Here is a 25152-nt window from a genome sequence, read left to right as displayed (position 1 = left end):
AACCGAGTCTTTTTGGGAGAAATATCCCGACGTTCCATGAGCGTTGCAAGCTTGATCAGGGGTCAAATGACAACACGATAAACGATAGCGGCGCGTTACGAAACGTTGGGATGTTTCTTCGGAAGGGACGCAGCGCCCACTCGAAAGCCTCGGCAATGAAAATTGCGTGACTGGAACGGTCGAAAGGAAAAAATGGCGTCGCCATTGAACAGTCCACGTAGACTGCGACGTACGCTCGTCAACTAGGGGTGCCAACCCTTTGCTTCTGAAAGTTCTGTTGCATATTCAGTCTTCTAATGGAACATCGATATTTTCGCACGACTAACACAACGAGATCATATTTTATTCAAATATTTCACGTGCCGTTGCATTCTTCAGAATTCAACCCTTTGAACTCTGTAGGTTCCAATATTGCACCAGTTATAATATTAAATATTTTAATGAATCTTAAAGAAACTACCCTAAAATTATTCGATTTTCCACACATCCGAATTTTGTACTAAGAAGGAAACTAAAAGATCGAAGAAATGTTACAGCATTTCTGATTTTCGCTAGGAATACTATGAAAATTAGGCAGTTACCGATAGATTACAAAACAACCTGGAGTGCTAAGGGTTAATATCGAATGTTGAACCTTCTAAGTTCGCCACGTCGAATCACCGACTGTTAGTTGTTCCTCGAGTACACGGGGGTAAATGATTTCTGCACCGTCGCGAGTTTCCTACGATGACCAAGTCAGCTGTACTCCACCGTAAGCCCAGTTAGAATCCAGTAAAGTGTCCCGAGCTCGTATCGCTGAAAAGATGTCGAGGTTCTACGAGTGACTCTTTGACAACAAAAGGCTCACATGTACGATCAGTAAAGTTTGTTTACTACGATACACTGGTTGTTTGACTAAACCGCAATATTCGGCCTTCTGGTTAGATTACACGCGTCAACCGTTCCCGAATGAAAATCGATAACGATTTCGTACATACGCGCAAGTGTAGCGCCGCACGATTTGTTGGTTCCGAGTTGGAGCGGAAAGGGATAACACCCTTAAAAGACTTAAAGCTACCCGTTGCTACCCTACACCATCAAAGTAGCGAGTCCCCGCGACTGGCGAGCTCCGACGGCCCCGACTTCCCGTCGGCCGTTAACAGGTGAAATAATGAATGGTACCGTCTCGCGAGAGGACACACTCGATTCGTAATTAAGCGGCGTTATCGCGACGGAACTAAAATTACGGGTACGATCGATATTTGGGTCACGGCCTCCTCTAAAAACGGACGGCCGATCGCGGGCGCGCGGTCTTTCTTTCGGGTGTACGCGCGGGGGAGGACGGGACCGCGGAACCGTCGCGAAAAAACGCTCGATTCGAAAGAGCGCGGCGCGGCGCGGCGTGTCTCCGTCGGCCTTGATTTCACAGACGAATCACACGCAGAGGTCGCTCGCGCGCCGCTAAATAATACAGTCCAATGATTCGCGCAACTTTCAAGGCATGCGGGCCTTAAGGATTCATCGATTCCAGGATTGACGACGTCCAACCAGTAGGATTGTCCGCATTCGTGATAACATTAATAGATAATAACCTGCCGATTGTTGCACAGAATACACCTCGAACTTCTCGTACAGCAGCTCGATCTCGACGAGCGAAAGAGAACGATCGAGAAAAAGGCTAATGAGGGATGCATAGGAAATGGAACGATGCTCGAATGTAAATAAAGTTACCGACACACAATTCGACGGCGGTTCCAATGCTACCATCAAACTCGAACACAACAACGAACTAGACCAACGAAACGATCAGAGGTTCCAGTGCTTCGCGTCCCGAAACCGCCTAATCAAAAGTTAGCTTCCTTTATCCCGAACTACCCCGTCCTACCTGATTCCAAGACGAAAACTCTGAAAGCATAGGGGACCCCGGATAACCGCTAACGGGATAAATTAAGAAGACCGTAAACCGGAGGCGAGCAGTCGTGGAACGAAACCAGGCGAGTCCTGTTCCCCGGCAGGACTCGCTCCCTCAGGATTCACGCTACAGTTCCTCGCGGGACTGTCAAAAGCTGGGCGAGCCGCACCGTCGCGACGCTCGGAGTAACCGAACACGAGGAAGCTGAAACGAAGGAAGACGGATAGCACGGTGAACGAGAGACGGAAAGAGACAAAGAGGGATGGACGAACGACGGTGGAGAGAAAAAGAGAGAGTGGGACAGCTGTTGTCTGTCGCGGGTGTCGGAGGGGGATGGGTGTTACCGTTGCGCGACGGAGACGGTGGACGAGAAACGGAGCAAGACGGTCGAGCGGCAGGGTGGAGGGACTCAAGGTCGCCGTGGTCGGCTGTTTCCGTCGGAGTTCGTCGGCTAAAATTGTGTTGGCGCGCGGTTCTGCGGCCTTCGCGAACGCGGCTCCTCCTCTCTCTCTCTCTCTCTCTCTCTCTCTCTCTCTCTCTCTCTCTCTCTCTCTCTCTCTCCCTCTCTCTCTCTCTCTCTCTCTCTCCCTCCTTCTCTCTCTCTCTTTCTCTCTCGTGCACTTATACACACACACCCTTTCGACGTCTATTTCATTCCCTCCCTCGTTTCTCTCTCTGTCCCCCGTACGGCTAGCAGAAAAGTCAAGTTCAAGGCTAGCCAGATAGCAAGACGCGATACGTTCCTCCTTCTTTTTCCATTTCACGGCCGTTCCTTCCGTCTGGGTTTCGGTAACTGCTTAATCGAACGGCCGGCCGGGGCGAGGGGTAGGGGGCGAAACGGGCTTGTGGCGGGGGAGAGGCGGGAAAAACGAGAGCCGGCGAATGGAGGCGTCCCGCTTACGCAATCCTCCTTTCTTCGCCGTTTCTTTACTTTCGTTTTTCGTTTTTTCGCCGGGCGAACGATACGCGGCCGACGGGTAAGGGTAATCCGTTTAAGTCCGAGGGAAAAATTCCTGGCGGAGTCGAGTGGACTTGCTACCTTGGCTGAATGAACCGATCCCGAGGCGACGCGGGTTCTAGAGCTGGCCTCTCGGTAGGCTTTCGGCCTACTTGTCTTCTGGCGTTGCTGGGAACTTGGAGTGCCCTTTGAGTAGTCGCTTGTTTCTATGCAGTGATTACCTGGCCGGTTGGAATAATTGGAGAGGCATAGTGCGGTTCTAATATTCTAGTAGCCGAGCTGGTCTCTATGCAGTCATTTTAATGATTGACCCCTACGGAAGAGAAATGATAGATTCCCGATACTTAGGGAGCTAACGCTAGCTCTATAAGATGGCTGAACATCATTCCTGATGTACAGAGATTTTGAAAAATTCTTAGATTCAACGATACTCGAACTGCGATATGAGTCAGTTGAAGTGCCAGTATCCGTACGCTTATAGTTTCCACGAGGAATAATTGAAAAGACAATTGAAGTGCTCGGTAGCTTGAGCGCTAAGGGAGCTAACTGGTTGACTAGCGTAGCAAACTTCATCTCTACAGATTCTCCGCGATTAAACCAGAGGAGTGGCTTGAAACCGTATACATGTCTCTGTTTCGGCGGTAACAGTCGTTTAGTGGCCGTGAAAACGCTCGCGATAAGGACCATCTCGCGTTATCGCATCATCGTTTCGGTCACGGTCGGATCGCCGGTGTCCATCTTGGCGGGCGCGCTCGCGCGTGTCGCGAGTCGGTTTTTGATTTCATTAAACCGAACGTGGGAGCAGCGCGCGTGAAGCAGTTCCCGCGACTAGTCAAGTTCGAGGCCGACCAGACGTGCTTCTCGATATCATCGCCTTTTTTGCTTTTCTCTCGTTTCCTGTTTAGATCGCGCGCTCTTCCTTCCCGCTGGCCGTCCTTCGACAGTCACCGCCTCCGTGGACGGTCCCACTCGCGTTTCTGCTCCATTTTTCTGCGCACGCTGGCCCGTGCGCTCGAATGCGCAGTAGGTCAAAGGAGGCTCTCCTGCGCGGCACCCTATCGAGCACACGGTTCCCCCGTGATCGACGGTTCGCGTATACGCGGCGACGTCAAGGCGAAATAGACGCGTTCCGAAAGCGAAAGTAAAATCGATCCTCGCCGGCAGAAGACTCCGGGCTTGCACGATCCAGTTTCTCAAGGATAGCTCTGGAATTAAAATTCAAGACTCGCCGCCATCTGGAACAGGATCTGAATTAACGAGCGTTTATCGTGCATCATAAATTCATGTTAATTTCATATTAAAGTTCAACGTCTCGAAGCGTTGGCAAGCACGGCCTCGTGCAACGCTGTCAAATTAATACGAAAGTAGATTAAAATGGAAGTTCGAATTCGGTTGTTCTTAGTCGTAGGAAAAGTTGGGAACTTTTCTTAATAGAATCGTTACTATACACGTATCGTCGATACCTAATAAAAAGGAACATATTTATGGAAGCAAGTATAAGAGCGACGTCGCTCAGAATAATTCTATATTTCCTTATTCCTATTCACCTTATGTTAATTACAAGATGACATCATTTAACGTTGCCTCGCTTAAGAGTTCGCCTTCTGGGAAGGCATCTTGACTGTGAATCGAGATGCCACCGTATTTCGGAAAGTACGAACGTGCAGGACCTCCGAACGGTCTCCAAAAATGGACGCATCCCTTTCGTCGCAACCGCAATGCTATTCGCGGTCGGGTCACGGGAAAAACGCATCGCGCCCGCGCGTAAACGTTTTTTTACCCACCACACATCGCTACGAGGAGGCGCGTTAACGCGACGAGGCCAGACGAAACGGGACGAGACGAGAGGCGGGTCGGCAGAGGAGAGCAGAGGAGATGGGACGAGACGAGACGAGACGGGACTGAACGCGAAGTCTAATAAAATCGATAACGCGTGGTTCGCCTCCTCGGAGCGAACCTCTTTCGCCGTTTTGCGAGCCATTCATTTGCCGGAGTAATCAACTTCGCAAAATAAAAGGTGGAACAATCTTATTACACGCGTGAAACGCCGTTCAACCGCCCCGGTACTAACTAATTTCCGATGATCCCGGGAGGAAAGTTAGTCTCGCGAATGCTCTGTTCATCGGTTCGAGCCGATCAACCCAGGAAAACAAGTAGAAAAATCTGGTACACCGCGAGTCTCCGTATTATAACTCGAAGACTTAAAAATGCCAGTTCGTTCGTCCAAGCGATCAGCTCCGGAGAACAAAAGGTAGAAGAATCCGATCGAATCGCATACGCGATGCAACGTTAACCCTTTACGGACGAATGTCGACACTTCGTCGAGATCGAACTGTCATCTTTGTAATACTAAGTTGCAAACGAACGATTCAACTACTCGAACAGCAAGAGACCATTACCATAGTTCCCTTGTTCCATAGTTTTTGGGCGTCCGATGTATAATTTGGCAGAACCCGCAGGTTTTGTATACTTTAAAGAATCTTCGGGCGCAAAGGGGTTAAGTGTTCGAGTAAAAATCGAGATGATCCGTGGAGTTAGTCAGTTCGGCTTTCGAGCGCGCGGCATCCGCCGCGGCAAATGGTTGCGCGTTCGCTATTCACGGGGAATTAAAATTACACGCGGCGCGCCGATATCGTTCCGTGAACGCCTGGGCACCGGCGCGACGATAACACGCTCGGCAGCGAGAGGAAAGATCGTCTCTCCGGCCTCCGGCGCATAAATCTCTCCCCGTCCCGGCTGCTCTTTCGTATTACTCGTAAACGATCGCAACTGCATCTCGCAGAAAAGTCAGGTTCAAGGCTAACCAGATACTCCGCGGTCTTCTTCCTCTTTCCCTTGCCGTCTCCTCCGCTCCACGCCTTCCACCTCCTCGGCCCTCTACTCCTCTTCCTCTTGCCTCTCTCTCTCCCCCTCCTCTTCTGCGTACATTTAATATACGACACCGCGCGGCGGGAAGAGAGGCGGGGAGACGAAAGAGGAGCGAGGCTTACGCAATCCTTTCACCGTTACTTTGTTCGCCATCGCCCTACCTACCGTTCGCTTAAGGACGCTCCGACGCTAGGATCCTTCTCTACCCCGTGATAGAAGTTGCACGGGGTAGTGGCGTGTCGTCTAGGTAACTTCGGGAGAACGTCTCCACAAGCAACAGCAATGAATAAATGTGATAAACGAAACTGTCCAACGGAATTAAATGTATAGACTGACGGAGAGTCGCGTTGCTGTCGATTCAAGAGAGTCCTTTTGTAGTTGCTCCCCGGGTATTCAAAGGATCTAGAGTCAGACTGGGGAACAAAGATTTGTAACAATTGGGGAGCTGCCGTGATGTACGATAATGGATAAATCCGCGGCCGTTGTCTTAAGACCTATCTCCTTGTGTCTGGCGGCCCGTTATCGCAGGCCGCCATCTTTGCGGATCTTTGGGTTTCGGGGAAAAGTGGAGTTTACCGGATACAGGAATTCGATGCGAGGACCAATCCTTCGCCTGTCGATCCCCTAATACTGCGAGGTTGTCAGTTCTCCCTAGAAACGCGGACAGAAGATGCGCTGTTAAGCTAAGTGTCCATTTGCCAGTGAAGCTACCGCGAGTTGCTGTCCGAAGCGTTTCTCTCGAGTGGATACCGCGTTGAGAGTGACGGCGAGCTTGACAACACGTATCCACTCGAGGGAAACAACTTATAGTAGTTTTACTACTGTGTCAGATGGACACCTAGCTGAAGCATCAAGTGATTGTCCCTCGTTGCGATTCCAACGTCTACGAGGTATTCCCGAGTACCATCAGCATTGGCTGAGGACACTGCGTCTGGACAGTGTCTTCTGCGCGTTCGACCATCCGCACTTTCACCGACCCTCGAGATGATGTAGTCGCGTGGGAACCGCTAGTTTTCCATCGAATTTCCCATCGTTTCTTAAGCCTCTCGTACACGAGCGTGTTGCATGCATCAACGCTTAGGTCCCGTGCAACCTGGATTACCGTCCGTTTGCCTCTACGACTCTTTTCAGTTTATCACGTGTGCCAGTTGCTTCCGATGATTATACGTCGACGTTGAACTGCTCTTCCAACTAGCGTGTGTCATGAAATCTAGCAATTCGCATCCGTACCATTCGGATCCACCAGTTCTAGAGACCCCGTCAGCCGGCACTCGAATTTTCCCGGCGATTTCGGAGCTCCTGGATCTCGTGAATGGCTCCGGCCGTTTATGCAGATGCCGATTTTTATGGGTCTGTTCACAGAAATTTACTCCGACCCGATAAAAACATCGTTGAACTTCGTTAACCTGTCGACGGGATAATTTGTTCGCTACGAACACCTACGTGAACTTGGTCAGGCATGAATAGTAATGGTCCGAAGCGATCCAGGCTTCGATAAATGCGAGCGTGATGTAATTTATCGCAGCCTGGGCACGGCGACGCGGTTAAGCACGAGGATTTTTGTAGAGGCAAAGAGAAAAGCGACTCGCAGGACACGATTGAATGCAACTGCTGAATTAACTCGCTCCAAATTGATCCTCAGCTAGAGTTGACTGGATCCATTTTCATCTGGATATTCAATTTCCCTAAAGAATTCGAAAAAATCCCGAACACGCTGCGAACGTGTGAAACGCGCGGTCTAGCGATGAATCATCGTTCCCCTTCTGCACTTAATTAACAGCACACACACACAAACACACACAGGCTTATCCTTTTGCGGATGAACCAAAATCTCTCTTTTAAGTACTACAAAAAAAGAAAACTATCCGATCTTCTCTTATTCGAATGATTCAGTTGTCTTTGCCATTTCGTATTCCACGATAAAAATTTCTGACGTCAGCAAAATGTCTCACATTCAGCGCGAAAGTTAATCGTTCGACGGCTATCGTAGACCGATCAATCCCTTGGGTTTCATTTTTAGGTCAAACACGCACGAACAGTTCGCAACAAAGCGTCGCAGCAGCGATTACTTTGGAAGAACGGGGACGTAAAGTTCTTTCATCCTTTTCATCGGGTATGAATCTTTCTCAACAACAATGGATACTTTGCGTTTTTATCTCAACATTATATAAATACAGACACGGAATTGCTTTGCACAAAATTGAAACTTTCGAAAAGAGAATCATTTTGTGCAGCAGGGGCTACTTGGTGACGCATTGGCGACCTTCAATTTTCGTTATGCGAACAGTGGAATTCGAGGGTTTTGTCCACAGGCGGCACTGTGGACTTCCCGAATGGTGTGCCTGTGTGCACGCGGCCTTACAGTGCAACGTGATTCGATCTCGCTCGATTCCGCGAACGAAGAAACGGATTGGGCGGCGATAGAGAAAGTAAAAGGTGTTTTCGCAATTGTTCGGTCCGCGCGAGAGAGCGAGCGAGTCCACCATCTTCCGAGAACATCGACAGCGCACGGCCGCTCGCCGTGTGTTTTCTGAAGTCAATTCTAAAAATGTTTGCGGCGTTGGTCGCGCTTAAAAATAGCGGCGAAAGAAAAAAGAAAAGTGCAGCCGACTGCAAGGCGGGCCGTGTCCTCGGTTTTTGGAACGGCGCGCGCGAGGACCCGCGGATCCGGCTAGACGCGCGTTTCCTGTCCCGACAGGCGCGTTCTTGAACGAACGCCGGGGATCGAACGCGCTTTCCGTTCCCCGCGCCGACAGACGCGATCGATCCGACGCTGAAATTGCTCGTTCACTGTCGCAGGTTTGCATGATGTCCGGCACCGGTACCGAAACCATGGTCGGGAACAACCGGACGATGGCGAACATCAAGCAAGAAATCGAGAATCCCACCACGCCCACGCAGAACTATCAAGTCTGTTCACCGACCACCACTCTTCAGCATCAAGAGGTATTTTTGCGCGGTCGTTGCGATCCGCGGATTTGAAAACTGCCAGCTAAACCCTCTTAGTACCTTAGAGATTACTGACTTCAGGTACCATCTAAAAATGCCTTGAAACAGAGGTTTGTTCCGAAGGCTTTCGCTCGAAGCAAAGATAAGTTTGCGAAAGATGCTATGTCATCCTAATGAATAACCTGGTTCTCCGACAAAACTTTTTTTAATCGAACTACTAGAGTGCGCAGACAGACTACAGACAACGAAGGAGAATATATCTTAAATCTAATATAGCTTTGTTTATCTTAACGTTTAAAAATTGTGAAGAAACTGTTTTTGTAGATTTACAAATTCCTTTGTCATCTCGCGAGAGGTGGATCCAGCAGATGGTCATTCTTGCTACTAAAGATTTCGAGAGGTTAAAAATAAACTTAGTCTAATCGCGAGTTTGTATTTTATTGTACGGGGGAAGCTCCTCCTGGTGGTTCAGGGGTCGAATATTTTCTAGTAGGATTGTGTCACGATAGGTTTCGGATGATTGTAACTTGATGTTTCAGGTAATCTGTAGCAAGATGGAGGTTTCGAACGATTACGGCGGCGGCGGGGGTAGTCCAGGAAGTCCGGAAATGCATCATTGTTCGTCCACGACACAACCCTTAGGAACACCCGAGGTACGTTCAGTTTTGTGACGATGTTCGAGTGTGTCGTGTCTGCAATAATAAAATTCCGTGATTCGTTAAACCAGGAACGTGTGTCTCGTTTTAGGAAGGCGTCAAGGAGGAGGACATGATACCCAGAAGGCTTTGCCTGGTCTGCGGGGACGTGGCGAGTGGGTTTCATTATGGAGTCGCGTCCTGCGAAGCGTGCAAGGCCTTTTTTAAAAGAACCATACAAGGTAAGAAGAGTTTCCTCGCACTTATAAATATTCTCTTTTGAACCGTTTTCCAGGTAGCACCACTCTCGATTAATAATAATTGCTGGACGCCCTCAGCTTGCCCGTTAACACCGCTGCGTTTTATTCGTGTCGTTGCCGACTTAGGCTATCGAATAAGTTCGTTTCCAAATTGTTCTTTACCCTTCAGACGTACCTGGTAGTATACAGAAGTATATAGAGAACACTAAAAATCGGAATTACTTAATAACGGTGATTGCTGCGTAACTTTGTTCCGAGTAGCTCAGTCTTGAAAATTAACGCTTGAACCGATAACCGGCGTTTAACCGCAACTGTCATGTTTGTTCGGTAGTGTCTCCTGAAAGGGGAAGGTCTCCGCCATTGCTGAAACGTTAAGAATCGGAACGTACTTGTTCGACAGCCCGAAGATTCGATGCGCGTGTAGCTGTTCGTAGAACTGGCGCTGGTGCTACCTGGGCGAGGACCATGTATATTACGATAAAATAGCGAGTAATTTCACAGGTAATATCGAGTATACGTGTCCGGCGAACGGCGAGTGTGAAATAAACAAGCGCAGACGGAAAGCGTGTCAGGCGTGCAGGTTTCAGAAGTGCCTTCGACAGGGCATGCTGAAGGAAGGCGTTCGACTGGATCGAGTCCGCGGAGGCAGGCAAAAGTACAGAAGGTCTACTGATCCCTACACGCCTATCAAGACGGCCCCGTTGGAAGGTAATTGTTAATAATCATCAAATGAAATACCTTTGATTTGAATGTTGTTAGATCCATGTAGAATATACCGGTGAACCGGTCTCTGAAGACGGGCAAGATTAAATCTGAATATTATTTTATTCTTTCTAGCAAACGTAGGGACAGGAGCTTCTAACGAAATAATAAGTAAGCTATCGGCTCCTCTCAATTTGCTTAATTGGATGGTCAAAGCTCAGATTTTCTAGTCGCGGCACGAAATTGTTCCATTCTAACGCGTCTCTGAAATTCCTGTGCAAACATGACGCGACCAAAACGATAAAACGGTTTTATCTATTGGTAGATAATAAAATGCTGGAAGCACTGGCCGCTTGTGAACCTGATATGCTGCAAGTCTCTAATCTCTCCCACACCCTCGATACGGATCAGAGAATCCTTGGACAGCTGTCGGATCTGTATGATCGAGAATTGGTTGGAATCATTGGTAAGGCGATTACTTCATTCGTTAAGTTGCCGTTCGAGCGATTGTTATGTCAACGTGATTCTTACCGATTGATTGTCAGGTTGGGCGAAGCAGATCCCAGGATTCAGTACGTTGGCTCTGAATGATCAGATGCGATTGTTGCAAAGCACGTGGGCTGAAATCTTGACCTTTAGCCTTGCGTGGAGGAGTATACCAAACAACGGTAGATTAAGGTTTGCCCAAGATTTCACTCTTGACGAACGACTTGCGCGCGAGTGCCACTGTACGGAGCTGTATACGCACGTGAGTACCATTAATTCAGTTTGAATGAAACCTCTTGTAACTTGGTTCGTTCGCATTTCAATTTCGAATCAGTGAAAATGTTCGAATTAAAGTGGAACATTGAATAAACTTGTATCGAAATTTCTAGTACTGTAAGTTAACGTTACTTGAATAGTATAAACATTAGTCACGGCCGAATGATATTTTGTTATTTTTGAACAGTGCATACAAATCGTGGAGAGGCTTCAGCGATTGGGGTTAACTAGGGAAGAGTATTTCATGTTGAAAGCCTTGATACTGGCTAACAGTGATGCTAGGTCTGACGAGCCATTGGCGCTCTACCGTTTCCGGGACACTATACTGAACTCCCTCTCGGATTGCGTGGCGGCACTAAGACCGGGCCAGGCGCTCCGTGCTACACAAAACATGTTCCTAGTGTTGCCCAGTCTCAGGCAGGTCGACGGTATTGTTCGGAGATTCTGGTCGAGTGTCTATCGAACGGGGAAGGTACCGATGAACAAGCTGTTCGTAGAAATGTTAGAGGCCGCTTATTACCGATGAAACGTCGATCCGAACTCGATTCAAACAAAACAAAATATTCACGTTAAAAGGACTCTATAGAAGCGATGACCGTTCAGCGATGAACGATCAGCGTACCACTTACGACACTCTGGCAGTGAGTATATAGAGTACGTTCTGTCGCGTCACTAGCAGTGGTCAGCGGCAGTCAGTGAGTGATAGTGAGAAAGCGAAAGAAGGAGAAAAGGGAGACTGTGTGCGGTTTTATTCGTTTTTGTCGTTAAGAGAAAGACTCACGGACGAAACAAAACAAAACAAAACAAAGGATATATATAAAGAAAAAAAAACGAAACAAAGGGCTTTATTTTTCACAGAGTGCGAATGCGTGGGAGCGCGAAGGTTTTGGCCAGTGATTCCAGCAGTCGTGAAAACTCGCGAAATACTACCGTTTAGGGATAGCAGACAGGCAGGCACACACTCTTTCGTCGAAGTAACCAAACTTTCCTTTTCGAGTACCCCTTTTACAGGTACAGAGAAAACTAAAACGATGTTATTTCAGGATAGGGTACGGTACCTAGTACAAGACGCGAGACGCTTTTCCCCTGGAGCTCTCACTTTAGGATAGTCTATACGAAAGTCTGTCCGACGGACAGAGCAACCTACCAAATAGAAAAATATATTAAAAAAGATACAAAAAAAAGAATGAGAGAAAAAAAGGAAAAAAAAAGAAACGTTTTCATTTACGTGTATTGATCGGTAACCAATCGTGTGAGAGACGCCGACACACGCATACATACACAGACACACCGGTGATCGTAGAAATCAAAGGAAATAAATTGTAACTGACTGTGGGTGTTTGACGTTACATAGTTAGCATCGTGTTACCAAATGACTACCAGTTCAATCAAAATTGTACGCGTAGGCCCTGCAGTTATTTTAGTTACGTCTTTTCTCTGGCGGAGGGCGAGTCTGTCAATTTCGGGGAACTAGAAAAAGGACGGTAACTCTATATATTTTTACTATAAACGTCGCGGTGAGAAGAGTACGTACCGTTTTGTATGTAGAGTAACTGCACATTTTAATACTATCGAACCGTATCGACCGATGTGAATGTAAAGAAAAAAAAAAGTCGATGTATGTACTTGCATTGAACATCCATAGTTCTAGTTCAGCGAAATGAATTTAGTATGCGCCGTTGTACAAATTGAATCAAATTTAACGCGAAACAAGAGCTAAGCTGGCCAATGAACAAGGAAAAAAGCGAAAGAATGGCTGGATCGTTCTCCAATTTTTCGGCCATGCTCTTTTTTTGTTTTGATTTTTCCTTTCTCAAGGAATACCATTGATAAAAGAAAAGAAAGAATAATTGTTTCGGAGACGAACCACTGGCCTGGTTGCCAGGTTCTTGAGAGAGCAAGAGAAAGGGAGAGAGAGGCAGTGAGAGAGAAAGAGAGAGAAAGAGAGAGAGAGAGAGAGAGAGAGAGTGAGCGAGAGAGCGCGAGCAAGAGAGGGAGAGAGAGGGTGAGAGAGTGCGTGAGAGCGAGAGAAAGAGAGAAAGAGGGTGAAAGAGAAAGAAACAGAGAGAGAGAGGGAAGTAAAAGAAATTTAATCGATTGTTGAAATGGTTGCGGAAAGAAGAAAAAATGTTATTCGCGCGTGCCACACAGAGAGCGTAGGAGAATATATTATATTATATATTATTATATTACATGTATTCAGGGATCTTTATTGTCTAGTTACTACTGTTACCGAGATCTGTGCGCACGGATCTTGCGCATAATATCGCTTACCTCGGAGCGTACGAAAATTTGAAATCGGTCAAATGTCGTCTCGGAGCTGCTACTCACACGCAAGGAAGTTCATTTCTCTAAAGCAGGAGGACGAGGAGGAGGAAAAGGAGGAGGAGGAGGAGACACGCTTTTCTAAACAAAATTATGCGAAGTTTTTTCTTTGTCGTTTCGCTCGCGTCCGAATCGCCGGCAAGGTTCTCGCCGATCCGATGGATCAGCGTCTCGTTGTTTCCGGTGTATTGAAAGCAAACCGATATTAGATGAGAAGAGAAGAAAAGAGAAATTATTTATCGAAAGAAGAGAGAAAAAAAATCGTTGTAAATGAATATTTTATTGTGATCGAACGTTGAGATTTGGCCAACGATCGATCGAATCGGCCAGAACCCGAGCGATCTCTGCGCGCGGGAATAATAGTCGTGTAAAATGTTTTAGAGTGCAATAATATTAGGTGATACGCGATTGGGATGCATTGTTTCTCTCGACCGATCGATCGCGGCGTCCTTCTCGGTTTCTTTCGTTTCTGTATCACGTGTGCGGTTCTGCGAACGTTCGAAACTTTGTTTAATCTTCCTGCATTTAAATATACGATGCGAAACAGTTGACAGCCTGACAATTTTATGCACCGTGTGCCCTGTTTCTTTCGGTTCGTTTCTTGACTCGCGGGAGCCGGACGACGCGGCGAATTTTTATAGACAAAAGGAGCAGCTTGTCCATTTTTATCCTTTGCTCTTTTCCTCGACGCGTCACGTGGCAAAAGCGAAGTTGAACATTCATTCGTTGCGGCCCAGTGACACTCGAGGCGACGCTCGTCGCGCACGACTGTTTCGTCCGCGTTCGTCGATTCGCGCGGCTCGTTTCTTTTCTATTTTATTTCGTTCGCCGCGAACAAGGACCGTTCGTTCCGAGCGCGAACAGAAATGCAGAGGCCTACGACACTGTTGGTAGGTGTACTTTTAAATAAACTTTCGAACGCACCGTGTCGTCGACGCTAGAACTAGCGAGAGCCCTCGAATCGCTGATATTTTCTTACGGTAACTACAACAGTGCATTTATCTCAGATTCTATTCGCTCGTATTTCGGAATGCACACTGCTGAATCGATCTATCTAGAAGTTTCCCGGCGAAACACCGCGTGTATCTTTTCGAACGGTATAAAACGGTGGACTCCAAAATGGAACGTTGCGATTCGTCCCGGTAGTTCTAGCGTTGATCGTTGCTTTTCGTCTGTCCGACGAATCTTTTTTGTTTTTCTTTTTTAAAGTGGATCTCTCCCGACGATTGGATCGTCGCGCAAGATATGCAGACCCGTCGCTGGCGTGATGTTACCTATGTTCCACGAATGATACCGTAACAGTGAACGGGCCCGGACCCGGTGCGCGTTCTCTCTCGCGCGAACGGAGAGCCGGACGGAGAAATATTTTTACTGATCGTCGGTTTTGTTAGGTTGTATTTCCACGACTTTAACGAGCATTTCCTTTGTGTACGTTTTATCGATTCGCCGTGGAGGTAGAATCGTAGTCTCAGGGTCTCAGACAAACAAACAAACAAATAAACTACCAACAAATGATACAAATTTAGACACATATAAATAGATAAGGCGCGCGAGTATATTTGTGGAGCAAAATATTATAATAGTAATGATAATAATAACGGTCACGATGATCACGACGATGAATGATGAGGTGGTAACAATAATGATAAAGAATATTAATATTAATATTAATGATGATCATGATGATAATAAAGATAACACGGAATATATCAGTCGGTCACTTGTTACATTTCAAATTGTTGCGATTCTTTTTTAACGCTAGAACTGTCGGCCGATCGAACAGATCTGTTTCAACGATGTCTCAATGATTTCTCCAGTGTATAACGTGAACATTCTGATGGTTCGTTTCGCTAGTTCTAGCGTTAAGTGCGTTATTAACGATGCTCTTCGCGAGGGAGTAGCTCAGCGGAAGGTCGCGACTCGGTTGTTCGGCAAGTGGCACTTCCTGCCGACACCTGTCACGTGTCCCAGGAATCCGCAAGCATCTGTCGGTTCGAAAATCTGCCGATTCCGACGAAATAGAATATAGACGGCTGGGCGAGTTCAGTCGGCGCAGTAATCATGTCGCGAGAAGTTCTTTCGCACGTCTGTTCCTTGGCCCTGTTCCTCTCCATTCTTCGCAGTAAGTGTCTTATACTCCCTCTAATTAGTTCGGGTACGCGGCTTGTTAATTCCAAATGAGGTAAACAGCTTTCGTCCCTTCGGCGAACTTAGTTTCGCTGATAACGAAACGAGCAGAGGGACAAGTGAATAGTCTTCGACGAAACGCCTGTTGTCTACCGGTTTCTTTGCTACGCTCGCGATCGTTTCTTGGCAGTGACCGGTGCGGGACGACTTCCAGGATTAACAGTTCTATTGAATATCGAAACTCCCGTCGAGACTGTTGAGATATTTTAAAGTTTCCTATCGAACGTATTGGAATTTAGAAGCATCGAAAATGGAAATTTCAGAATGGAATTTGATCTCTTTGGAAATAGATAGGTTACGACCCCTCGTATTATATTAACCCTTATCGGAGCAGCGTCGCCATATAAGCGGCACGGCACTTTTATTTACCGAGTCCAATGCTTTGTATATGGCGACAAGAATCATTTCACTTATCGCTGTTATTCCTCTGGTGTTTATAATAAACACGCCAAGTGTCGTGCCGGGTCACTTCTGTGAACTTGTTTCTACTCGTTGTCTATGCTACGGTATTTTTTCGCGGTAAGTAACCTTGAAACACTTCCGGTCCGTTAAGGGTTAAAATTCTCGAAGCAGGTTCCGGCATTTCCAAAGAATATCAAAGTATCCACGTGCCGTTCTGGAAGTCGTATCCAAAAACGTTTGAAGCACGCTCAAACGCGGGCGCTGTCGGAGAATCGGAACGGGAACGAGGTAGAAGAGCGAAGGGGAAAAAAGAAGCACGTGGTTTTCTCGTAGAAGCAAGCCCCTCGACCGTGTTGCCGGTCGATTGCCTGGAGTTCGATATCGGCGAGCTCGAGGACTATTTGTCGGAAGTTCATCTGGAGAACGTGCCGACGATCGATATGATGATTGGCGAGTTCAAATGTCCGGCGACCGCGTTGCCCTTTGGCGCTTTGAGATCCGACTGGGCGAGACTGTTGCTCCTGCAAAGGGCGCAACCCGAGGGCTCGATTTTACGGGAGAAACTGGGTCGTCTTTTCAGAATTCTAGCGGTCGCTCACTTTCGACCCGGCGAGCGCTTCGATATCACGAAGCTCGCCCGCCCGACCGCCAGCAGGTTCGTATTAGAAGGTACACGGGATGCTACACGTGCGACTTGTTTGTATTTAGTCACGCGGTTCACTTATTTCCGAGTTGCAGCCCTGTTGGTTTATAGTTTATCCTTTATTTACTCGGCAACTCTCCGACGCGAGTGCGAATTAGTACTCTCTGCTGCGTCGAAGTAATTGATACGTCGAATTAACACTGTGAACTTATTATTTACGACGAACGATTCCGGTAACGCGCGAATTCAATTAGTAGACTCCCGAAGTTACCGTAAGATTTGAAAAAGTCGATTCAGCGTTTCTAAGATCTAAATGAACGAACATCGATGTTTCCGATAGAACAGATGGTTACGCGATAGTAATTGTACACTTGTGATCAGATGTAGATAATCCCCGATTTCACTGGTCCGTTTTCTACGTTACACCTCATCCGTTGATTTATCTCGCCAGCCGAACGGTTCCGTTCGCTCGCGGAACCACTTCCCGGGAAGAAGCCGAGGGATACGGTCGGCCGATACACGATTCAAGAGAAACAAATAAAACCGCTGGAAGTTTCACTTCGTCGACTGCCCCGGGCAGCGAACACTTCCACCCGCGAGAAGTCGAAGAAACTACCCTCGCCGGCTCGAATGCAGCGGAAGTGGATGGCGAACGTGAGGCTACCGATGGAATACGCAACGACCCGCCTCTGACCGGCGTTACATCTATCGGCGAGAAAACTAGCAGCAACGGTCCTACGAATTCAATCGGCGAAAACCAGAATTACTCGGATAATAATCCGACTAACGGCACAATTAACGAAGGTTCCAGGCGAACGAGCCAGCGTCCAACGGAAGCGGAGCGAGGGATGAATGGCGCTGGCGGTACGTTTCTCACGGTGAAACCGTTTTCGACCAGCCAGGGACCGGTGAAAGGGCAAAGCTCCGCGAACGACGCGCAAAATGAAAGCGGCGCGGCTCTTGTAAAAGTCGGAAGCACCGCCGATCATTTCCGAGGGGTCGAGCACGCGGCGGACGCTTTTGTCGGGGCGAAATCAAGCGGAGTCGCCGCGCAGGTAGACGCGGCCGGCTTCGAGCCAATTACATTTCCGGTATCAGAATCCAATACATTCGGCACGGTCCCCGGCAGCAGCACCTTTTCATTAAATTCTGTCGGGGATCATAAATCGAGAACTATGAATCTCGAAGGAGAAGGAGAAGAAGAAGAAGAAGAAGAAGAAGAAGAAGAAGAAGAAGAAGAAGGGGCTGCGAAAGGGGGGGAAGGGATAAAGGAATCAGGTTTCGCCGGTAACATCCAAACGACGACCACTGAAATTGCGGAAGCTGATCCCAGAAATATGACGGCCGGGGCAGGAGATCACCCCCAGTTTTATACTCCCATGAATCCCGAAGATCAGGAGAATACGGTCGACACGGGGGTGGAGTCGCTAACCACGGGGTATCGCGGCGTTGCCGGCTCGAACTCCGGGGAATTCGCGGATACAAGTGATCCGGGGATGTCCGACGTAAAAAGTACGATCGGGTCGAGTCACGATAGAATTCCGGGCAACGATGTCTCGACGAGAAGTTACCCCGGACGGCAGCCGGCCCGGCAGGGCAGCGTTTTCGGATTCTCGCCGGAGACTCCGCGGAATTCCACGAACTCCGCTGCGGATCCCGACGAGATAAGGGTAGCTTCGGTTTCCAGGGAGCCGACGCTAGACAGGGAATTCTGGAGGAGCATTGTAATTTCGCGGAACGTTACTGAGCCCTCTGAACTCGGTGCGCGTGGACCCAGAGTGAAGGACCACGATCGAGGCCAAGATAAGGGCGGCAAGCGGCTCCCAGCTCCGCCGAGGTCCGGGAAACGCGGCAGTTTGAATACGGACGTGGAGAAGAATTTCAGATGGTTTTATAATATCGGCCGGGAGAAGAAAGAGTACGCCAGGTAAACGTCCCGCGGTTGCAATCTCACAATGGTCCACCTCGCGATGTCCGTTCAGCTATTTTTCAAATATTGCAGCGACGACCGGCGGGGAATTCGCATCGAGTGCAACGGGGACGGCCACGACAATGGACGACGAGTCTCGTAAACGGGGAAACGATTCCGTTGCGTGGATAAGACGTTTTCGACCGTCTTGGGACTTGTTTCACGCACGATTGCGGACCGAGGCTGAACGAGCGCCCTAGAAGCCGATGCGGTTGAGTCCGGGAAACGTGAATTGAGGAAATTCATATTTCTTAACCCTTTGAACTCTGTAGGCTCCAATATTGCACCAGTTAGAATATTAAATATTTCAATGAGTCTTAAAGAAACTACCTTAAAACTATTAGATTTTCCACACATCCAAATTTTCTACTGAGAAGGAAAATAGAAGATAGAAGGAATGTTACAGCATTTCTCATTTTCGCTAGGAATACCGTAAAAATTAGTTTCAGTTGCTGATAGATTACAAAACAACCTGGAGTGCTGAGTGGTTAATATATTGGTTGTTAAAATGTTTGATTTATCAGTTTCATCGGGAAAGTATATAAAGTCTTTTTCCAAAGTGTAAGCTCCGCGAGAGTAGAATATTATATATTCCATTAAAATTAAGAAGATTCGCTTATCCGCATTGGCTGCTGAGTGGCTCGAATGTTTAACACTGGAACTACCAGCGAAATTCAAAGTATTAAGCATCCGAAATGCTTTTAGAAATTAACGGTTCTACTTTATTACTATAACGAATACCCAAAGAAACCGAGAAATGAGATATTCTTACAATTTTCACAAGGATCACGTGTCAATCGTGAAATTCTCGGTACTCCCAACATCAAACAGATCTTCCTCAAACGTCACCGCCGCACTCATATAAAGAACTAATGGAACATCAGCTGCTCGGTAGTTCCAGCGTTAAATTCGAATCACATTTAACATCTTGAAGAGGATCGTCGAAGGACAGTGATCGGCTAGGATGATCAGCAAACTGTGTATACTTTCAGATACAAACCATCGGTCGAATCGATGAAACATATAAACTCTTTCGAATTTCGTCTTTCCAGTTCTTCCTGTTCAACCGCACACAGAAAGGGTGAGAGAAAGAGGAAGGGGTGAGCGTGTGCAAGAGGAATACGAGGCGATGACTGGTCACTTGCCGATTCTTATCAAGGATATCGCGGGCCAGTCCATAAATTCATGAGCCCCGGACACCGCCGACTGATATTTACGAGGTCCGCAGCTGGCGGCGTTCGTCCTGCTTTACGACGCGTCGTAAACGAATCCTCTTATTATCTGCTCCTTTATATATATATGTATGTATGTATGTGTGTGTGTATATATATATATATATATAAACACAGGGCTTTTTCGAATGGTTGGCGAGCACTTTCTGGACCGGCGTCGAAGCAATTTACGCGCTTCCCGGGCAATTGTCGGGCCATATCGCGCATGTATCGGGCCACGATCACAATCGGCCGATGGTTTCGAATTATACCGGTAAAAGATACGCGGCGGTACGACGGTGCGCGGCGTTTCGAATATTTCCCGCGGATCCGCCGGGGAAACGGAAATGAAATTGACCGTGTCGAGTTCATAATTGGGTTTACGCGAACTATCTCGACCCGATGGTTTTAATAACGACCCTTTTTTTTTTTATACGCGCAGATAGCCCGCGCGATCCGTTCCATCCGCGAACGCGATAGCGTATCGCCGCGTATAATAACGAGCCGGAACAGCTGAAGGCAAATAGTTCGATCGGCTCGGGGTCGGTCGTCCGCCGCGAGTATTATTTTCGAGCGTTGCTGAAATACTCGCCGAGATAAATATTAGGAAAGCCGGCCACTAGCGTTTCTGCGTGCTGGCTTTTAGAGGATTCGGATTCGATTTAACGGAAATCGAGGATTTCCAGCTGGACGTAACCCTTTGGTAAATAACGTCGTGCCGCGTTCGGGAGAAATTTCGGAAACTGGCCTGTGCCGAATGTCATTGAATCGTTTTCGGTGGAAATTTAATATTGTCCGTCTGTCAGCGATTGGCGAGCTTTAGAGCGATCGTCGACGTACGAGGAGCTTGGAATCCTTTCGTTTTTAACGCTAGAACTACCGAACAGTAAGACTGTTTGTAACTTGTGACAAAAATTAACACTTTGCGGACGAAGACTCTTTAAAGTGCACGAAGCTTGCAACGTATGAAGCTAAATTATACATCGAATGCTTAAACAATAGTGAAAAAGGGGAAGTATACACTGATCACTTGCTATTCAAGTAATTAAATCGTTCGTTTGCAATTTAATATTCCAAGTATGGAAATTTCATCTGACCGAAATATCGACATTCGTCCGCAGAGGGGAAAACGAGATTTCTTAAGACTCGAAGAGCTTCCTATTGCTGTGCTTGCAAGTTTCTTGTGAAACCACCTTTGTTATCTTAACAATAGCGAAACAGGAATCTTGAAATCGGTCATCTTCACTCGTCTGGTAGTTCTAGCGTTGATGAGTTATTCGGTGGATATCCTACTGGCTGCAGCGAAATAATTAACCCTTTGCACTCGAGAGGTGACTTTCAGTCACCGCTTGATTTGATACAGCGAAACTATGAACTTGAATATTTAGTACTTTAAATGAAACTTTGTATTGCCGTGTGAACCACTTAAATAAAATAGCTTCGTTGCTTAATTCATCTGTGAATTATCGTTGAATAAGTTTCAAACAATGTCGACTATATCTCGTCGGAAAGTGTTGAGTATTTCCAGTGAAAAACTTTCGAGTGCAAAGGGTCAGTATTGTTTAATATTAATAATCAAATAAATCAGCGGAGCGAAGAGGACCGTACGGCGAGGGGTTCGGAGTTTCGATGGATGTCCCGTTCGCTTGAATCGAAGAAGACGCGGAAGGGGCAGGGCCGAAGAAGAATGAGGGATAGGTCAGGAATCGGAGCCGCAGACCCCGATATTAATTTCGATCTGCATAAATGCATAATAATAAATTCACCGTTGGTTCTCGAATTCTGGCAATGTTGCTGAATCAGGCGACGTTGGCGTAACTTCCGGGGGAGTTGAATCTTCTTTGAGGACCGGCTTCCTTCCCGCCAAGACTCCCCTCGTATTTCACCTTTGTTTTTTCCCCCGGGGCAACCGCGGCGGCTAATAATAGAAATTAATTAAAGGACTCTCGGTAATTGAAGCCGCCGGAAACTTGGTCGCGTTGACTGACTCGAGCTGCAAAGTCGAAACCTTCCTCCCGCCCCCACCCTCCCGCGGGATCGGTTGTTAGCATATAATTAAGAACGGTTTTGTTTCTCGGTGATTTGCGCGGTCTCAGGATTCGTCTCTCGATTGTATTTTTAACTCGCCGCACTCGGGAATGGATAACGTCAAATTCGAAGGACGGTTTGTTGTAATGAATAATGGATCGATGTCTTACACCGAGTGTCGGGTAAATAGGACGATTATTTACGACGGTTCGAAATATTTTTAGTCGAAGCGAAACCTTCCCCGTTGGTCGGTAAATGAATATGTTTGAATTATTGATGGCCGGTCTAAAACGATTTCCGAGTTTGAACTCTATATTAAAACCCCAACTTTGCTTAGCAATGATTAAACGAACGAACGAACGAACGACATGGTAAACAAGGGTTATTTTGAGTTCATCGAAACCGGGGCGAGAGTGAACTTAAAGGAATCGCAAGAATCGCAACGGAATTGTTCAATTGAAAAACACAGACAGACTCAGCGATAAAGGGTTGATTCGCGAACGAGAACGGACCAAGCGGAACGGTTACATCGTCGGAAACCGCGAGCGTTGTTATCGAACCGTGTTCCCGCAGCGTGGCTTGCGCAGCGCGCGGAGCGGACAACAAAGCGGCTCGCATTTATTAGAGTCAACAATTTCGCCGGTTGCGGAACGGATTAGCGGTACATCCCGAGGGAACAAATTACCCGCTCAGTCTTAGGAACGGGCGGAACGTTGTTCTCGATTTCCTTCCGCATCTGTCTCCTCCTATTACTATTTTATCTTGTCTGTTTCCAAGGAACAGGCTCGCCCGACTTCGTCTCACGGCTCGTTCGTTGCATCGGCACGCTTTTCTCTTCGCGTCTCGCCCGATCGTTCTTATGCTAATATATTCCAGCTGCTTGTGAACCGTAGTTTCCAAGAGCGAGTCTTACGGTCATTTCGGAAATTATAGTATTGCTTTGGGAAATATACTATCGCCCGGGGAGCCGGCGTATCGCTTTGGACATTAGAATATTGTTTTGGGAACTACGGTATCGCTTTGGAAATTACAATAATGCTTTGGGAACTGTAATATTGCTCTCCTAATTACGGTACTATTACTGCAAGTTATCGCCCTAAGAAACCGCGCGCTCGGAACTTAAAATAAAGGCTGCACGATCGCGTTGGCAACCACTCGTCAAATTCGAATTCGTCGATCAACATCGGTCGACCGGGAACTCGGTAAGTAAACACTCGGGCATCGTCCGTCGATCTGGAACGCCGAGGAGCATCGGCGAACAACCTCCATCAATCGCGAGCGAATCTCGCGGCGGAGTCGCCGAAAACAAATTCGCCTCATCGCTTATCATTTCTCGGCGATTACTCGGCGCCCGGATTAGCCGCGCATTGTTTCGCCGGAGGCAACAAATTAGCCGCTTCGCCTGGCGGAACGGTGCGTTCGAGTGTGCAGGCAACGTTGCGAGGGTCGCGCGCTCTTCGCGTCGGGAATACGGGAGGAACACCGGGACGCCAGGGCGGTTCTGATCGTTCGTCAGGATTACTTCAGCTTCTCTCGAGGTGGCTCGGCTGCCGGCGTCGCAGCCAGCGGCTCCGCTAGCGCGCGGAGGAATCATTTAACCGGGAAAGAGTTAGACGGCTTCGGCGGCGGCGGCGGGGGGACAGGGGGAAAGAAGACGGGGCGAGTGGGTGAAGGGACGCTCGGTAATTATTTTACCGGCGAAGTCGAAGGCGGGGGAAGGCGGCGCTCTGCTCAGCCAACGGCTCGATGCTAATTCTTACTAATTGGTCGCATTACTCTCGTTTCATTCACCTGCCGCGGTTGCTTCCTCCCTTCCGCGACCTTCTTCCCGATTACTCGCGTTTTCTAGGGCTCCTCCTCCGCAGCCTCTCGGTTGCCTTTACGCTGGGACTACGAAATGGCTCAGCGTCACTCATTGATGATTCCTTGGTGATTATTGGAAATGTCGCGGCAGCTAGCACTGTGGCAATGGAGGGGTAGAATATCTACGCTTCTCGCTTGTAGCACTCGATTCTATATAGGCATCCGCGAATCCTCTGATCATCCCAGCGTGTAACGATCTACCAGATTGCTCCGACGAGACATTTTCTGCCATAGGCTGCTTCAGAAAGATACGGTAAAACGGCTCAAGGTACAAGTCAATCGAACGAACGCAGTTTCATAGTTTCCATAAAGGAGTAGGAACTAATCAGTTTGATCGGCGCCCTTGCGACCACCTCTCAGCAATCTGCGAAGTTCCTCGATCCATTTTTCTCCGCAGTTATCGACAATCCGCTGGACTGATTGGCACTCGGTGCCCCGGCGCTGCCTCGAATATTGTTTCCGTGGAACTTTGACTCGAGCGCAGTCAAGTTTTACTTATCTCCTCGGGTAATCCGAGTTTGCCCAGCGTTCCCGGGTACAGTCGGACCAAGTAATCGCGAGCGTCGGCACTTAATTCCGTGTATATAATTCACCATCGATTACCCGCGAGAGCGTCGATCCGCCGTGCGCTCGGACTCGTCCCCGAAAGAAACGGCGAACAATCCGTCACGGTTCGTTACGCGCCGCGGTAACGAGGCGACCCGTTTCGGGCCTGTCTCCCTTTTATTCCCGTCGATTTTTTCGCGAACGACTAATTCGCCGAACGGCGAATGGAAAGTGTGCATTAATTCGACCCTCTTCGGCGAACAAAAGACCGAGAGGACACGGTAGAGTAGCGTTGAAACGATTAAAGCGATAGCGCGCGGAGTCCCGGTTGTCAACGGGAAACAGCGCGCGGGGCGAGCGTTGAATTACCGCGAGCCGAAACGATGTTGCGCTCCCTCCAGACGCGGCCCGGGCCTCGGCGCAAATAGACGGGCCGACCCTTTGTCTCCGGCAGTATGCCCCGTAACAATAAAAATCTCTCGCGAACTCGAAGGATTCCGTAGGACCACCTGTACTTGCTTTTCTATGGCACTTGGCCAGCGCGAGGGGTGAATGCCGTGTTTCCCGTGCACCGATTATCCGTCTGTCTTCTAGAGCCGGTAGTGTTATGGCACGGGAGAAAGATTATTTAACCCCTCGAGAGGCTCTTAGTCCCCGGTCGATGAAACGCGGCGAAACAAGGAATTTAATATTCTAGTATCTAGAATTTTCAGCGTAGGTTAAGGTATTTTTAAGAAGAGTGAATGTAAGAATACCTCCGTGGCATTGAGCTGTTTTCACGTGTTGTCCGTGTTGTTTCCATATTGTATTAAATACATATATTTAATCCTAGCTCTCGATTACTCAAGATCCTTTTCATTATCTATACTATAGTAACACTGTAATATTAAGTTCTCCGCAGTCCGTCGATACGTGGAATATTTCAATAAAATAGTCTCTTAAGCCCTCGGTTA

The 25152-nt window shown here is 47.9% G+C and overlaps 2 protein-coding genes across 6 annotated transcripts in view; both read left to right on the top strand.

Moving 5' to 3' along the window:
- The window catches only part of ERR (estrogen-related receptor), a 29214-nt gene extending 14159 nt beyond the window's left edge, over nt 1-15055 (top strand). For 2 of the 5 annotated variants that reach the window (XM_031990772.2, XM_031990770.2), the window contains exons 2-9: nt 8517-8663; nt 9206-9319; nt 9414-9543; nt 10048-10269; nt 10399-10434; nt 10589-10729; nt 10809-11011; nt 11213-15055. In XM_031990772.2, coding sequence (XP_031846632.1) covers nt 8523-8663; nt 9206-9319; nt 9414-9543; nt 10048-10269; nt 10399-10434; nt 10589-10729; nt 10809-11011; nt 11213-11551 — 1326 coding nt within the window. In that variant the 5' untranslated portion in view covers nt 8517-8522 and the 3' untranslated portion in view covers nt 11552-15055. The remainder of the gene's footprint in view (nt 1-8516; nt 8664-9205; nt 9320-9413; nt 9544-10047; nt 10270-10398; nt 10435-10588; nt 10730-10808; nt 11012-11212) is intronic. The other 3 variants (XM_031990771.2, XM_031990773.2, XM_031990774.2) reach the window with 3 other exon arrangements.
- Nucleotides 15056-15105: 50 nt separating this feature from the next.
- Nucleotides 15106-23448, top strand: LOC116433068 (uncharacterized). Its single transcript, XM_031990761.2, has 4 exons — nt 15106-15472; nt 16273-16594; nt 17034-18509; nt 18585-23448. Exons 1-4 carry the CDS (start codon nt 15412-15414, stop codon nt 18652-18654), a joined length of 1929 nt encoding a protein of 642 aa, XP_031846621.2. The 5' UTR covers nt 15106-15411; the 3' UTR covers nt 18655-23448.
- Nucleotides 23449-25152: the final 1704 nt, after the last annotated feature.

This window comes from Nomia melanderi, chromosome 8, assembly GCF_051020985.1.
Source record: "Nomia melanderi isolate GNS246 chromosome 8, iyNomMela1, whole genome shotgun sequence".
Classification (NCBI taxonomy): Eukaryota; Metazoa; Arthropoda; class Insecta; order Hymenoptera; family Halictidae; genus Nomia; species Nomia melanderi.
This window is presented reverse-complemented; position numbering and strand designations above follow the sequence as displayed.